General features: G+C 45.1%; 1 protein-coding gene across 1 annotated transcript; it reads right to left on the reverse strand.

Moving 5' to 3' along the window:
- Positions 1 to 280: 280 nt before the first annotated feature.
- On the reverse strand, positions 281 to 16,678 carry LOC306935298 (ubiquitin-conjugating enzyme E2 G2-like). Its single transcript, XM_079518278.1, is given in 7 exon segments — positions 281 to 760; positions 763 to 815; positions 2,213 to 2,353; positions 9,758 to 9,876; positions 12,103 to 12,148; positions 13,416 to 13,451; positions 16,469 to 16,678. Coding segments are annotated over 7 exon segments (489 nt in total). The 5' UTR covers positions 16,512 to 16,678; the 3' UTR covers positions 281 to 709.
- Positions 16,679 to 17,020: the final 342 nt, after the last annotated feature.

Consider the following 17,020-nt stretch of genomic DNA (forward strand, 5'->3'; position numbering starts at 1 on the left):
CTGTGACACTCTATAGGCTGAAGGACTTGGGGGTGTGGACCAGGGTTCTGGGGGGGGGGGGCTGTCTTCATAGGCTGAAGGCCTTGGGGGTGTGACCAGTGTCCTCATATGCTGAGGGACTTGGGGGTGTGGTCAGCGTCCTCATAGGCTGGGGGACTTCGGGGTGTGACCAGGGTTTTGGGGGTGTGTAGTGTACTCATAGGCTGAGACTTGGGGGTGTGGTCAGCGTCCTCATAGGCTGTGGGACTTGGGGGTGTGGCCATGGTTTTTTTTTTGGGGGGGGGGGGGTGTCCTCATAGGCTCAGGGTCTTGGGGGTGTGGTCAGCATCCTCATAGGCTGAGGGACTTGGGGGTGTGGCCATGGTTTTGGGGGTGTGGTCAGCATCCTCATAGGCTGAGGGACTTGGGGGTGTGGCCATGGTTTTTGGGGGTGTGTCCTCATAGGCTGAGAGACTCGGGGGTGTGGCCAGCATCCTCATAGGCTGAGGGACTTGGGGGTGGTCATGGTTTTGGGGGGGGTGTCCTCATAGGCTGAGGGACTTGGGGGTGTGGCCATGGTTTTGGGGGGTGTCCTCATAGGCTGAGGGACTTGGGGGTGTGGCCAGGGTGTTGGGGGTGTGTCGTCATAGGCTGAGGGTATTGGGGTGTGGCCAGGGCTATGGGGGTGTGTCCTCATAGGCTGAGAGACTCGGGGGTGTGGCCAGCGTCCTCATAGGCTGAGGGACTTGCGTACGATCTGCGTGGCCAGCTGGTAGAACTGTCCTCACGCCACATCTTACTGGCATCCACGTTGGCACCACTCTCATCATTAGGCTCTGGAGAGAGAGACATTAGGAATATGAGAGAGAGAGAGACACATTAGGAATGAATGAGAGAGAGAGAGAGAGAGAGACATTAGGAATGAATGAGAGAGAGAAAGAGAGACAGACATTAGGAATGAATGAGAGAGAGAAAGAGAGACAGACATTAGGAATGAATGAGAGAGAGAGAGAGACAGACATTAGGAATGAATGAGAGAGAGAGAGAGACAGACATTAGGAATGAATGAGAGAGAGAGAGAGACAGACATTAGGAATGAATGAGAGAGAGAGAGAGACAGACATTAGGAATGAATGAGGGAGAAAGAGAGACAGACATTAGGAATGGAGAGAGAGAGAGATAGAGATAGCGAGAGAGAGAGACGCCTGTAACAACATCTACAGTGGTTAACATTTTAATTGCCCGGGGTTATTTAATCCATTACATTATAGCGCCCAGTCGATTTATAAACACGGACCCCTTTTCCGGACGGACCGGATGTTGTTGTGAATGTGTGTGTAGCAGCTAACAATAGCCACAACACTCTAGAGTCGATCAACGGGAGGTAAGAATAAATCTATCGCGACTAGCGACTGGACCGCGGAGCGCCGTCTAACACAGGATCTTTTTTCATAATTAGACGGGATGATTTAGATCGCGTTCGAGTTATTAATGTTTTAAGATTTTCGTTTTCATCAGCTAAACAGGGGAGGGAGTTTTCCGATGACGTCTCACTATTACGCAACACCGAGGATTGCCCAACAGGCGCTCCTAGGCTGTGGAGCCATGCGATCCGTTCTCATAAACTTTGTCTTTTGGACAATACTTCGTCCTGGGCGTCGGGCGTTACTAATAGAAAGGACAAAGAACTTCGTCCTGGGCGTTGGGAGTGTTAACACCTTAGTAGCCCGGAACTATTTAATCCATTTCATCCATGTGCCCATCATTTATAGCGCACGGACCACTTTTACCGGCGCACAGGAAGCTGGTGTGCATGTCTGTGTAGCAGACCAATAGCCACACCACTCTAGAGTCGATCGACAACAACGGGAGGTAATAATAAATCTATCGCGACTAGCGACTGGACCGTGGAAGGCCGTCAAACACAGGATCTTTTTTCAGAATTAGACGGGATGATTTAGATCGGGAGTTATGATCGTTAAGATTTTCGTTTTCGTCAGCTAAACAGGCAGGGGACATTTTCGATGACGTGTCACTTTTTGACACGTCATCGGATCGGGCAACAAGCGCTCCAAGGCTCTAGAGCGATGCGAACGGTTTTGTTATCATTAATCTCCGTCCTATTTATCAATCTCCGGCTTGGGCGCTTGACCATGACCTTGAACTTGACGGAGAACTCCGCCCCGGGCCTCCAAGGTGTTAACAGTGACGTCACAGTGAGTGTCACACCGACCTGCCAGCATGCTGACCACCGACAGGAGGATCTTCTCCACACTCTGGACCGGACTCCAGCGCTCGGCGCTGCTCTCGTAGCCCATGGGGTCGTCTCCTGGAGCGTGGAGGATGGAGATGCACACCCTGCCGTCTGGGTAGACTGGAGAGAGGGGGGAGGGGAGGGATAATGCTTAAATGTTTTAAAGCATTATGTTATACTTTAGCTATTGAAAAATAGCAGATCTACAAGCTCATAGCGTGGCACCGAGTGCCGCGCTACGAGCTTGTAGGTCTGCTATTTTTGGAGAAAAAAAATCGCGAAAATGTGGTGCAAATCTTTGAATACATATTCTTTCAGAGCCAATAATAAATGCCATTGTAATGGCCACTGGTTTTTCTCATCAAAAACAAACAAATCGGATTATATTTCGCTGGATCTTCTTGGATCAAAGCGGCAAATACTTACGGCTCCAAAAGGTAATAAGACAATCTAGGCAGCGTAGAATATTGGATTAAATAGCGGGGAACACGGGTCATGCAGTAGACCGTAACAATAACAGAGACAATAGGACGTAATGAGGTACATTATGAGGTACATGTTCCATTCATTGTCAATGCGTTTACAAAACAAACTGTTATTCACATCAAGAATAACCGTGAATGAATATCTCAAATAAGTATGTAAAAAAATGGTGACATAACACAGAGAAGTGTGTGTGCGCCATAAAGCTCTGTGTGAAACATACATGTAACTGGACACACACACACACACACACACACACACACACACACACACACACACACACACACACACACACACACACACACACACACACACACACACACACACACACACACACACACACACACACACACACACACACACACACACACACACACACACACACACACACACACGTTGCCTTACATAACTCTGTCACCGATCTAAACTTACAAACGCATATCTTATATCTGTGTGTCTCTCGCTCTCTCTCCAGGAAGGATACACACATGATATCAGTGAGATCTACAGTAGCCTGGCCTTCCTTGCCATCAAAGCTTTGAGCTGGTGTGTGTGTGTGTGTGTGTGTGTGTGTGTGCACGTGCGACGTGTGTATCCACAGTGTTATCTCCATCCAGGCGCAAACCGTTTTGAACCACGTGAACCCGTAAGAAGTCAAAACAGCCGCCCATTCCGTCGTAGACTCCGTAATCCACATTATTCTTTACCATCATGGACATACAAGTGTGTGGTTTTTTACCCATGGTGCTTTGCAGTTTCACCTTTGGTGCCGTCTTTGTTGTGGGTGGCTTCAAAAGTGGAGTGTTCAAAAGTGGAGTGTTATCTCCCTCTCCGTGTGTGTGTGTGTGTGTGTGTGTGTGTGTGTGTGTGTGTTAAATGCAGGTTAAATGCAGTATGCTGTGGGTATGAGGGCCACACTGTTACTGTTACACACTAAACCACAACAGTGCTAGCGGCACTGCTGGTAGATAGTTGGGCCGATTGTGTGTGTGTGTGTGTGTGTGTGTGTCACACTGCCCTGAGAGGTTGTCTGCAGTGTGTCTGTTGGGCATAGCCTACTCTGTGTCAATCTTCAACCGCTTATCCGTAGTTGAGTTGACCAAAGTTCAGGCACGCAAACAGGCCCGGGGGGTGGAAAAAAAAGGTCACTGGGTTTTTAGGGTTGCCCAACTCAGTGTGATCCGTTTCATTCATTACCCCCAAATCTAAGTGTCATCCAAAGTCCAAGAAAACACACACAGATACCACTAACAGTGACGTAGCAAAATATAGCCATATTATATCTAGTCTACAAACCCAACCACCCCCCCCCCCCCCCCCCCCCCCCGTGCACTGATTACAGGTTGTATAATAATAGCCTACAATAACGTGTGTTTGTTACAATAGGCGTTCTATTGTAGGAACCTTGCTTATACGGGTTGCGTGGTGCACGGCTCCTGTTGTTGGTTGCACCATACCGAGTCAGAGACTATCGTTCACCTTTGAGCTGAGCGAAAACTCGTTAAAACGACGTTGACGTTGAAATTAAAATCACACCCGTGTGAACTGAGTGGTGTAAGGTGAGGTGAGGTAAGGTGAGGTATTATATAGGTGAGGTATTATATAGCCTGATCAGCTCTGATCTGACGTAATGAAATCACACCCGGATGTGATTTCACAACTGGCTTTTTTTGTGCAGAAAAAATGAGCATGGTTGCTACGGTCATCCAGTTCACCCGGGTGTGATTTAATTACGTCAGAAATTATTTTGAACATAGCAACCATGCTCATTTTTTTCTGCACACAAAAGCCAGTTGTAGGAGTGGTTTACACCACTCAAAAAATGTTCTTCTAAATGCTGACAGTTTTGTGAAATACCTGTTTATCTATATCAGTGGTGCTCAATATTTCATGTCAAGGACCCCAAAAATGATGTAAATGTAATTGGCCACCGACACCCCCATCTGAAAATATGTTATTCCAGGAACGCCCCAGAAGCAAAGATTTGAGTTAAAAACGTTCGCTGTGAAAGAATATACATTCAAAAGATTTGCGCCGCTATTTTCACGATTTTTCAAAAAAATAGCAGACCTACAAGCTCGTAGCGCGGCACTCGGTGCCGCGCTATGAGCTTTTAGATCTGCTATTTCTCCAATAGCTAAAGTGTAACATAATCCTTAAAACACCAAAAAGGGTCCCCACCCAGAACGGGTTAATGGGCTAAAGAGATTCAATTCTTTGGTGATTCTAAAGGTAAAAGGACAAAGACTAACATGGTGGCAGCGTTTGTGAACCAAAACTGAACACGTTTGGACAAAGAAACCGCAGTAATTTTCACGGAGGCGAGAGAGACCCGTTTGTCATACTGAGATTGTGCACCTCTTCTTAAGTGTGTGTGTCGACAAACACAGATCTACAAGCTCACAACGCGTCACGGACGTGATGTGGGGAAAATATAGCACTGCTCTCTCTTTGTGTGCGTGTGCATGCGTGTGTGCGTGCGTGCAAATTGTAGAGTAGGGACACAAGGCGTGCAGAGGTGATGTCAGAGTGGTGACACAATCTGAGCACGCTCAGTGCAGATTACAGACCACACGCTCTCGCATGCACACGCGCACACACACACACAGATTACAGACCACACGCTCCCCATCATCATCATCATTGACAACAACATGGTGTGTGTTGTTACGCACGCACACACACACACACACACACACACACACACACACACACACACACACACACACACACACACACACACACACACACACACACACACACACACACACAATAAACTAGAAAAAGTGCCCCTCGGGGCACAGGTCTCCACCAGGGCAGGTCAGGTTGTGGCCTCCTGGTGGCGCTATAATAGGCCAATGTGAAAAGGGTGCCATTTCTTCATACGCCTTTGATGGCAATTGGATGATTTGAGGCATTTTGTTCTAAAAATGTGTTTTGCAAAAATCTACCTGTTGGTGGCGCTATAACAGGCCAATGTGAAAAGGGTGGGATATATTCCTCAGCCTAGTAAGAAAATGTGTGAAATATTTCACGTAAATTGAATGCTGCGATCATGATTTGAGGCTTTTGTTCAAAACGGGGCAATCGTGCAAACTGTGAAAGCCAATTATAGCCAATTAGGATGGAATATGAAATATCGGACAGATCCGACTTGAGCACATGACCATAGAGATACTGTGTAATGATTTGTGAGATTTTTGGACAGAATCTGGAGGAGTAATATAAAAAAATGTGTTTTACAAAAGTCGGCCCCCTGGTGGCGCTATAAAAGGCAGATGCGGAAAATGCAGGTCAAAGGTTTGTCCTTGGCCTATAGGGAGCTTGCATGCAACGTTTCACGCAGATCGGTGCAGTTTTAGGTAAAAAATGTGAAAAGCTGCCTCATGGTGGCGCTAAAACAGGCCGTTCTGGAAAATGTGGGGCAGAGGTTCATCGTTGAAGGGAGTGTGTGTGCAAAGTTTGGCATCGACCGGGTTAACGGTGCCGGAGATTAGCTGGTAACGGACGGAAGGACACACACACACACACACACACACACACACACACACACACACACACACACACACACACACACACACACACACACACACACACACACACACACACACACACACACACACACACACACACACACACACACACACACACACACACACACACACACACACACACACACACACACACACACACACACACACACACACACACACACACACACACACACACACACACACACACACACACACACACACTCTCTCTCTCTCTCTCTCCCCATGCCTTCGGCCTGGTGGAGACAATAACGCCCTGATGGACGGCCAACTATGCAACTGTATAGACAGTATACTTTATAATAGTTGCAATGAGAGCTCAGCTCGCATAACCACCCCGGAGCATAGCTGGGCAGCGCTGTCCTATTTGAAGCGTACAATAGCATGTAGAGAAATGGAATTCTTTGCCACTGCGAATAACCAAACTTACACGGAAAGAACTATTTAAAAAAAAAATCAAGTAAAAGAGACACCTGGGACAATAGTTGTTGTAGGATGCATGTACTAGACTTCAACGCATTTTAATTAGTGTTCATACGATGACTTTGTAGCCTATATGAATATGAACTACAGAGTGTAATGTATTTTTTTCTCTTTTTTTTTCCCTTTGTTTTTGGAATGTACGTTTTAACCCATTCTGGGCGGGAACCCCTTTTGGTGTTTTAACTATTAAGCATTATGTTATACTTTAGCTATTGAAAAATAGCATTTCTACAAGCTCATACGAGCTTGTAGGTCTATTTTAGAAAAATCGTGAAAATGCGGCATAAAGCTTTGAATATATATTCTTTCAGAAGACCTTTTTCTGAGTGGTGCAACCACTCCAAGGAACAGCTTTGTCCCTATATGGGACTATGTGACTATGTTTAGAGTACCAATAGGGGGTGCTGTTGCACCACTCGCTTCAGACTGGTCTGATTTTTTTTATTTATATCAGGCCTAAATGGGTTAAATGTATGTATTGTTTTTATATGGGGGGGGGGGGGGGGTGTTCACGGGTTAGCCAGAGGCAGCTCCCCCCGTCCAGAGCCATAGAGTAAATCAGATTTACGTGACATTGAGGGGGCAGAAGCCATGTGGTTCATGTGTAACTCGGTTTGTCACCGTAAAGCCCATAAGACTCCCAATGCATTCCGTAAACTTCCGGTTCAGTCCTTTGTCAACTGTTGGCCAATAGAAGTCCATGTGGAAGAGCCCTAGGAAAAGAGAAGGGAACCCGCACAGTCATACGCTCCAAAAGGTAGGTTTCGAGCCAAAGCTCTTCATCTGGAGTTTGACCAGATGAAGAGCCTTGGCTCGAAACGTCGTCAATAATTGTATCTTTTGGAGCACTTGAGTGTTCCTATGTCACTTTTTGAACCCAGCACCTCCACGAAGTGATGTGCGTATTTTACTATAGTTTCTGTATGTGGAAGAGCCCGCCATTGGACTGAAGCCCTGTGAAGTGAACGGAGTTGTCGTAACTGGTGGTCACTTCTTCACCCAAAACTCACCTAGGAATTGGCCATAAGACATTGCCTAGCAGCCATTGGGAGATTTCTCGTAGTTGGCAGGGAAATAATTAAGACTAAGTGTGTGTGTGTGTGTGTGTGTGTGCGCACACACACACACACACACACACACACACACACACACACACACACACACACACACACACACACACACACACACACACACACACACACACACACACACACACACACACACACACACACACACACACACACAGTTTCACTGCTAGGCTTGTAGTGAAGTAGTAAAAATGTTTTCTACATCTGAGAGGAAGCAGGTGTGTCTGTGGTGTGACCTTTAATGTTTCTATATATGGTGTGTGTGTGTGTGTGTGTGTGTGTGATCTATAATGTGTGTGGGTGTGCGACCTGTGATTATGTGTGAACGATGCTTGACCTGCATGTGTGTATTGCACATGCGTGTGTGTGTGTTGTGCACATGTGCGTGTGCACGTGTGTGCACATCATCAACACCTGCAGGATGGATCCTATTGCACTGCTATCAAGATGAAGAGAGAGCGAGAGAGAGAGAGAGAGAGAGAGAGAGGCAGAGAGAGAGAGAGAATGAAGGGAGGCATGGAGGATGAAGGGAGAGAGAGAGGTGGGGGGGGGGGGGGGGGGGGGGCGGAAGTGTAGCAGATGAAAAGACCGGGCGATGAGATTGAAGATAATTAGAGTCCCGAGTCTTTATTTAATGTCTAAAGATGAGAGCTTTTATTCTGAAACTACCGCCGTCAGCTTTGATCGAGACACATCCAGTCAAGTCGTCTAAAAATAGCTTTTATTGTGACAATCCAGATGTCGAAAGACGATAGCTTTTATTGTGACACTCCAGACGTCTAAAGACGAGAGCTTTTATTGTGACATTCCAGTTGTGACAAGAGCTTTTTCCTGGCGACTACAACATGACAAAGTTATTTCCTGACTACAAACCAGTGACTACAACATGACATAGTTATTTCCTGATGATTACAAACAAGTGACTACAACATGATGTACATTTATTTCCTGATGACTACAGACCAGTGACTATACAACATGACGAAAATGTATTTCCTGATGACTAAAGTTATTTCCTGACTACAAACAAGGAAGCTTTGAGAAGAAAGAAGTGGTCACGTGACTGGGCTGCGCCATGACACTTTCATGGACGCTTTCATGGGAGCCAAACTACCCGGAAGTCAATGAGAGTCAATGAGAGCTCAGTGACCAGCTCATGAACATTATTTATGAATGACTGAGACCTTTTGTAAAGTAATCACTACTGGAAAATAACAGAAGACATGTAACACATTATTGTCTGCTGTGTTGCTTCTCGATGTGTACACTGTGTAATTTTTATAGAGGTATGGTATCTAAAGAGCTTCCCACCGTTTACGTTTGTCTGTCAGCCAAATCTTGCGATACTTCGGAGCCAGAAACGATACCTGCTGCCGTTTAGATCCTCAGATAAAATGATATACTGTGCACTCTGTGCACATCAAAAAGTAAGTGATTAGAAAACAACCGTCTTCTTTTATATCCCTGAACCGATTATATGACAAAGGTCTCAATTGTTCATAAATATTGTTTGTTATGAACTGGTCCAGCCGGCTCCATTCACTGCCATGTATTCATTGCACTGCCGGTGTGAGTTTGGCTCCCATGAAAGTGTCCATGAAAGTGTCATGGCGCAGCCCAGTCACGTGACCACTTCTCTTCCTTCTCAAAGCTTCCTTGACTACAAACCAGTGACTACAACATGACGTAAAGCTATTTCCTGACCAGTGACTACAACAAGACGTAAAGTTATTTCCTGACTACAAACCAGTGACTACAACATGACGTAAACTTATTTCCGCTCCCGAACGGTATCGATCCCAGACTAGAAGCTTGCAGTTCTACACATTTGTATTTGTGGTATCGTCACTATATTTCAATTGATTTATTTACCTATTGCGCGTGTGTGTGCGTGTGTGCATGCGCGTGTGTGTTCTTACTGTTAGGGTGGAACATGTCGCAGGTGAACCTCATCTTGGGGGGACTCAGGGGGTAATCTGAGGGGAAGCTCAGCAGGGCAGGGAACACCCCCCCCTCAAAACATGTGTCCTCAGGACCCCTGAGAGAGAGAGAGAGAGAGAGAGAGAGAGAGAGAGATGTTAATGTGTACTGTTCACTGCCCAATTTGACACACACACACACACACACACACACACACACACACACACACACACACACACACACACACACACACACACACACACACACACACACACACACACACACACACACACACACACACACACACACACACACACACACACACACACACACACACACACACACACACACACACAGATAGGAGATACGAGGCTATACGCATGCGCGAATAGCAAGGAGTATGGTGCAGAAGGAGGCCAACCCCCCAAAAAATAAAATAAAAATCTGAATATTTTTCTCTCGTTTGATATCCATGAAAATGCGCTAGCAATCCATCGGTTGGATTAGCTATGACGTTTCCACACGTCCTACGGGATAATAGCATTTCTATCACTGAGACCCCAATTTATATTGTAAAATCAATGTTAATTTAACTCTGAGAGTGTACATTTGTACACTCTCAGAGTTACAGGCCCATAAGGGTCCATTTGGTTCCAAACTATCATTTATCCGGGGACCCCCTGGAACTCCCTCAAGGACTCCTGGGGGTCCCCAGACCCCACTTTGGGAAACACTGCGTTAGGTTGTCATGCCACAGGGGCTAAATGCCAGTGGCTGATGACAGGGCTGTTGTCATCTCCATAAACAGTGGCTGATGACATCATGCCTCTCAGACCCATGGACCACCATTTGATGACATTTAGCCTCTCAGACTCATTTGAGCCACGGACCACCATTTGATGACATTTAGCCTCTCAGACCCATTTGAGCCACGGACCACCATTTGATGACATTTAGCCTCTCAGACCCATCTGAGCCACGGACCACCATGACATTTAGCCTCTCAGACCCATCTGAGCCACGGACCACCATTTGATGACATTTAGCCTCTCAGACCCATCTGAGCCACGGACCACCATTTGATGACATTTAGCCTCTCAGACCCATTTGAGCCACGGACCACCATTTGATGACATTTAGCCTCTCAGACTCATTTGAGCCACAGACCACCATTTGATGACATTTAGCCTCTCAGACTCATTTGAGCCACAGACCACCATTTGATGACATTTAGCCTCTCAGACTCATTTGAGCCACGGACCACCATTTGATGACATTTAGCCTCTCAGACTCATTTGAGCCAAGGACCTCCATTTAGCCTCTCAGACCCAAAACTTGTTGAATAAGATTTTGTCCACAATTCCATGCTGTATTGATGTTGGTACCATTAGGAGAGATAACAGGCAAACGTTGATCAAAAATAATTATTCTACATTCTAATTGTAGACTTATTGTGAATTAGTTATAATGCAGATGTTCAACAAAAATCACACCCGTGTGAACTGACTGGTGCAAGGTCTTATATAGCCTGATCAGCTGTGGTCTGATGTAATGTCAGTGACCATAGTAACCATGCTCATTGTTTTGGGTACGTCCCACGTACACGGGTACACGTACAGGTACACGGGTACAGACAAAGCTGGTTGTTGGAGTGGTTTGCACCACTCAAAAAGATACCTCTTGAGAGCGTAAAATGACCCACGGTTGTCCAGAACCGCCCCAAAAAGGCCTCTGCCCCAGGCTCTGGACAGGGCCCCTGCCCAGGCTCTATATATGGAGATGGCCTGTTCTGACATCACAACACTCCATATTTGGGCATTACTGACGCCGAACTCCATTATGTAACAATAAATGGACACAGAGAGACAGATAAAGAAATCTCCATATATGGGCATAAGGACCCATACAGATGGGTGGACCGGGTACTCTGACACGGGTACAAAGTTGGTATTGCATGGCCGGGGTGGGGCATGGATCTCCAACTTCCATCGTTACCGGGCACCGCTCTAGTGATAACCCATTTTGACCTGGGAACGATTCTACAAATGTCTTCTAAATCCTGACAGTTTTCTGAGAAACCCATGTTTCTATGTCAGTGGTTCTCAAACATTTTCATGTCAAGGACCCCCAAGATTATATGTAATTGGCCGCCTACCCCCATCTGAAAATATGTTGATCCAGCCAGGGACGACCCCCCCCCCCCCCCCCCAGAAGCAAAGATTTGAGTTAAAAACGTTCGCTCTGAAAGAAAATATATTCAAAAATTGTAACATAATGCTTGAAACACCAAAAGGGGTTCCCGCCAAGAATGGGATAATGACAAAGTATAGTTTACAGGACTTACATGATCAGTGCTTCCCATTCAAAGAAGTTCTCCTCGTTAGCAGGTCCTGTAGTTAAACACAGACACGCCACGGGTCAGTTTGGCAAAACTACAAATCAATTAAAGCCATTAGTCTGATGAAACTACAAATCAATTAAACCAATTAGTCTGATGAAACTACAAATCAATTAAACCAATTAGTCTGATGAAACTACAAATCAATTAAACCAATTAGCCTGGTAAAACTACAAATCAATTCAAATCATTAGTCTGATGAAACTAGAAATCAATTAAATCCATTAGCCTGAAGACTACAAGGTACTTTTACTCAGGTACATTTTGAACACATACTTTAGTACTTTTACTCAGGTACATGTTGAACACCGGACTTGTACTCGTTAACAGAATATTTTGTACAACAGGGTATTGATACTTTTACTGTAGCACTGAATGTCATAACATAATAATACATCAGCATTTGTGAGATTACACTGACACCTGCTGGTGTCAGAAAGTAACACACTGTAATAGAAGTGTATAACTGTTTTAACTGTAAAAAGGTGTGATATAATCCCATGAGGGATGGGCCACAAGGTGGCGTGACACTTAAATGAATAAAATCATTCATTCAAAAAATCATTCATTAATACTTCATCGCTCTCTCAGCTAAGGGGTCCCTGCTTCATCCGACTCTCAGCTAAGGGGTCCCTGCTTCATCTCTCTCAGCTAAGGGGTCCCTGTTTCTTCTCTCGCTCAGCTAAGGGGTCCCTGCTTCATCCATCTCTCAGCTAAGGGGTCCCTGCTTCATCTCTCTCAGCTAAGGGGTCCCTGTTTCTTCTCTCGCCCAGCTAAGGGGTCCCTGCTTCTTCTCGCTCAGCTAAGGGGTCCCTGCTTCTTCTCTCGCTCAGCTAAGGGGTCCCTGCTTCATCTCTCTCTCAGCTAAGGGGTCCTTGCTTCATCTGTCTCTCAGCTAAGGGGTCCCTGCTTCATCTCTCTCAGCTAAGGGGTCCCTGCTTCATCTGTCTCTCAGCTAAGGGGTCCCTGCTTCATCTCTCTCAGCTAAGGGGTCCCTGCTTCATCTGTCTCTCAGCTAAGGGGTCCCTGCTTCATCCGTCTCAGCTAAGGGATCCCTGCTTCATCTGTCTCTCAGCTAAGGGATCCCTGCTTCATCTGTCTCTCAGCTAAGGGGTCCCTGCTTCATCCGTCTCAGCTAAGGGGTCCCTGCTTCATCCGTCTCTCAGCTAAGGGGTCCCTGCTTCATCTCTCTCAGTTAAGGGGTCCCTGCTTCATCTCTCTCTCAGCTAAGGGGTCCCTGGTGTTCAGAAGGTCCTCACCTGCCACGATGCCCTCCGGTGGGTTCAGGGTGAGCTCTGGAACACAAAACAGTGTCAAACAGTGTTCATAATAATAATAATAATACATACGATTTATATAGCGCTTTTCTGGGTACCCAAAGTCGCTTTACAGACATTTTAGTACAAACATTTTTATTAGAGAAAAAAAAAATAGTTAAAAAAGGTTTAAAAGGTTAAAAACTAGGAATCAAAATCAAAAAAGGACAAACAAGAAGGGTGTGTGTGTGTGTGTGGGGGGGGGGGGGGGGGGGGTGGGGGTTATGTAGGGAAAGACAGTTTTAAAAGGTGGGTTTTGAGTGTGCTTTTGAACATTTCGAAGGTGGGGGCAGATCTGATGTGAGTTGGGAGTGAGTTCCAAAGAGAAGGGGCGGCCACTGCGAAGGCCCTGTCTCCCCAAGTGCGTTTGTAGGACTTGTGGGGTTCCAGTTGATTGGCAGTGCTTGACCTGAGGGAGCGAGGTTCCAGTTGATTTCGTCGACTTAGGGCCGATTCATACTCCTATTTTACCGCTGTTTCGGCGCTGTAGTGCCGAAATGATTTCGGCTCGTCAGAAATTTTCAGTAGCACCGGAGAGCCGACTTTAGGACGGTACCCGCCCCTCCAAACCTCAAATGACGTCACATTGTAGGCTCTATAGAGCCGAACCGACTTTTATTCGGCTCTAAAATAGGAGTATGAATCGGCCCCAATACTATGACAAAAAGATTCCGTCGACTACCTTTTTTCACTGATGAAAACTAAATGGAAAATAAATGAAAACTAAGCTATGATGACTAAAACTAAGACTAAATATATTGACAATTTCGTCAACAAATAAAAACTAAAATGTTAGGAAGGGACTAGTGGACAAGAGATCCAGTATAATTCATTTTACACTTGGTTGCATGCGGAGAATAGCCGATCTAAAAGCTCGCAGCGTGACGCGTTGTGAGCTTGTAGATCGGCTATTTTCAGCAAGTGTAAAATCGGCCATTACGACGGCACCAAGGCCCGCCAAAACACATTTTAGTCGGTTATATCAACTGTAGATTTAGTCGACTAAAATCTTATGACATTTTAAAGGGATTGTGGGATTGTTTTAGTTTTTTTAGGTTTTCTGAGCTCAATTGCACCCATAAAACATGAACTTTTAACGTTCAGTAGATTTTCTGTGGTCTGGGGATTTCTGGCTCAAACAAGTGCTCTGATTTTCCTGCTGACTGTGATGTGACAGTAAGCAAATTCCATATATGACATAGGAACCGTTTTCACTGGTTTGCCTGTTTTCATTGCAGCTCAAAAGGCTTCACAGACACAGAAATAAATCCCAGACCACAGAAAAACCAACTGAATGTTCAAAGTTCAGGTTGTGAGGGTGTAATTGAGGTCATAAAACCTGAAAGAAAAACGAAAAATAAAAATAAATGAAAATTAATGTCATGAAACCTTTAAAGAAACATTGATGTCAAAATGTTAATAAACAAATGACGTCATATCTAATGTGGGGCCTGGAAGTAAACAGCTGGGCCAACCCACTGACACACGCAGCCCCTTTTAGCACAACAAGTGTTACACGGACATCGGTGACTCGTGGAATACGGTTCCTGCTAGAGGTCGCGGTTCACTTGACATCCATGAACAGCGTCCCCCTGCGGTCACGTTATTCCACGAGTCACCGGCTGCGGCGTAACACTGCGGCTGGTGGAATAAAGTTACATATAACGTCACTTGATTTGTTTATTTAGAAGACGGGACAATGCATATTAATAGACATTACATAAATTCAATGAAAATACACCGGATTTAGCAAACAAAAAAAATGCAAATTTTCACCCACAGTCCCCAAACATAAAAGGCAAACAGTACCTTACAACAGTGGTTCTTAAAGTGGGGTCCGGGGACCCCCAGGGGTCCTTGAGGGAGTTCCAGGGGGTCCCCCAGCTAAATGATAGTTAGGAACCAAATGAACCCCTGTGGGTCTGTAACTCTGAGAGTGTACAAATGGAACCAAATGGACCCGTTAGTCACATTTACTTTGATTTTACAATATAAATTGGGGGTCCCAGAGATAGAAATGCCATTAAATGGGGGTCCATAGACTAATGCATGTCAAACTGTCCTCGAAATTAAACAGGTTGAGAATCACTGCTAGAGCCGTACAAATCTTCTCTTATGGGGGTTCATTGGCGTATATTTTCTAATGGGGGTCCGCAGGCTAATGACTGTCAATTTGGGGGTCCTTGGCTTGACATGCAAAAGTTTGGGAACCTCTGCCTTACAATACATGATTAGGAGACAATAAAGCATTAAACACATACATACACAAAAATAGGTGTAAAGCGCATCTATGTGATTTAGCAGCGTTCTTTAAGGGCGATTGGTAACTAATTAAGTAACTTGTATATTGCTTTCAAATATAATTAATACATGCTTTAATACAGTGGTTCCCAAACTTTTTCATGTCAAGGACCCCCAAATTGACACTAATTAGCCTGCGGCCCCCCATTTGAAGAGATAATGCCAGGGACCCCCATACGAGAAGAGTTTTACGGCTCCAAGGACCCCCCAGTTTGACATGCATTAGTCTACGGACCCCCCATTTAATGGCATCTCTGAGACCCCCAATTTATATTGTAAAACCAATGTTAATTGAACTCTGAGAGTGTACAAAATGTAACCAGAGTTACAGACCCATGTTGGGTCCATTTGGTTCCTAACTATCATTTAGCTTTTTGATTGATTGATGTAACAGTTTGCAGAATTACAATACATTTCAAGTTCAACTCAATACAAAAACTGTTAACAGTGAGTGGACGACACCATAAAGCATTACACTTGTTTACAATAGGGCCCACCATTTTCAATTCATCATTAATTCATTCAGCTGGGGGACCACCTGGCTGGAACTCCCTCCTCAAGGACCCCTGGGGGTCCCCGGACGGCCGGACCCCACTTACAGGGAACCAGTACCACTGCTTTAATAATAATCTGCTGTCAGCCGTTAGCCGCTTAGCTGTAAAAATGCTAACAGACAGAATGTAGTTTCAACTCACGTTTGTACTCCGCCATGAGTCTCTTCAGCGCGGTGCCGGCCATGACGTCGCTATGTTAGGACAATAGAAACTATAGTCAACAAATATGAACTAAACAATAAATACATAAAGTAATAAACACTGTTTCTGTTCTGTTTGTTTGTTTCTCTCTCTCTGCCCCTGATGACGCAGCCACCACAGCAGCACCAGTGCGCATGCTCAGACACTCGCTCCGTCCTAGTGGTGTTGCCAGATTGTGTGAGAGAAACAAGCAGCCAAGGTCTATGAAAACAAGCTCCAAATAAACAACTACACTTTAGAAACAAGCACAAATAAACAACTACACTTTAGAAACAAGCACAAATAAACAACTACACTTTAGAAACATGACCAAATAAACAACTATACTTTAGGAATCATGACCAAATAAACAACTACACTTTGGAAAAAAGCACAAATAAACAACTACACTTTAGAAACATGACCAAATAAACAACTACACTTTAGAAAAAACCCAAATAATCAACTACACTTTAGAAACAAGCACAAATAAACAACTACACCTTAGAAACA

The sequence above is a fragment of the Electrona antarctica genome (genome assembly GCF_951216825.1).
Source record: "Electrona antarctica genome assembly, chromosome: 13".
Classification (NCBI taxonomy): domain Eukaryota; kingdom Metazoa; phylum Chordata; class Actinopteri; order Myctophiformes; family Myctophidae; genus Electrona; species Electrona antarctica.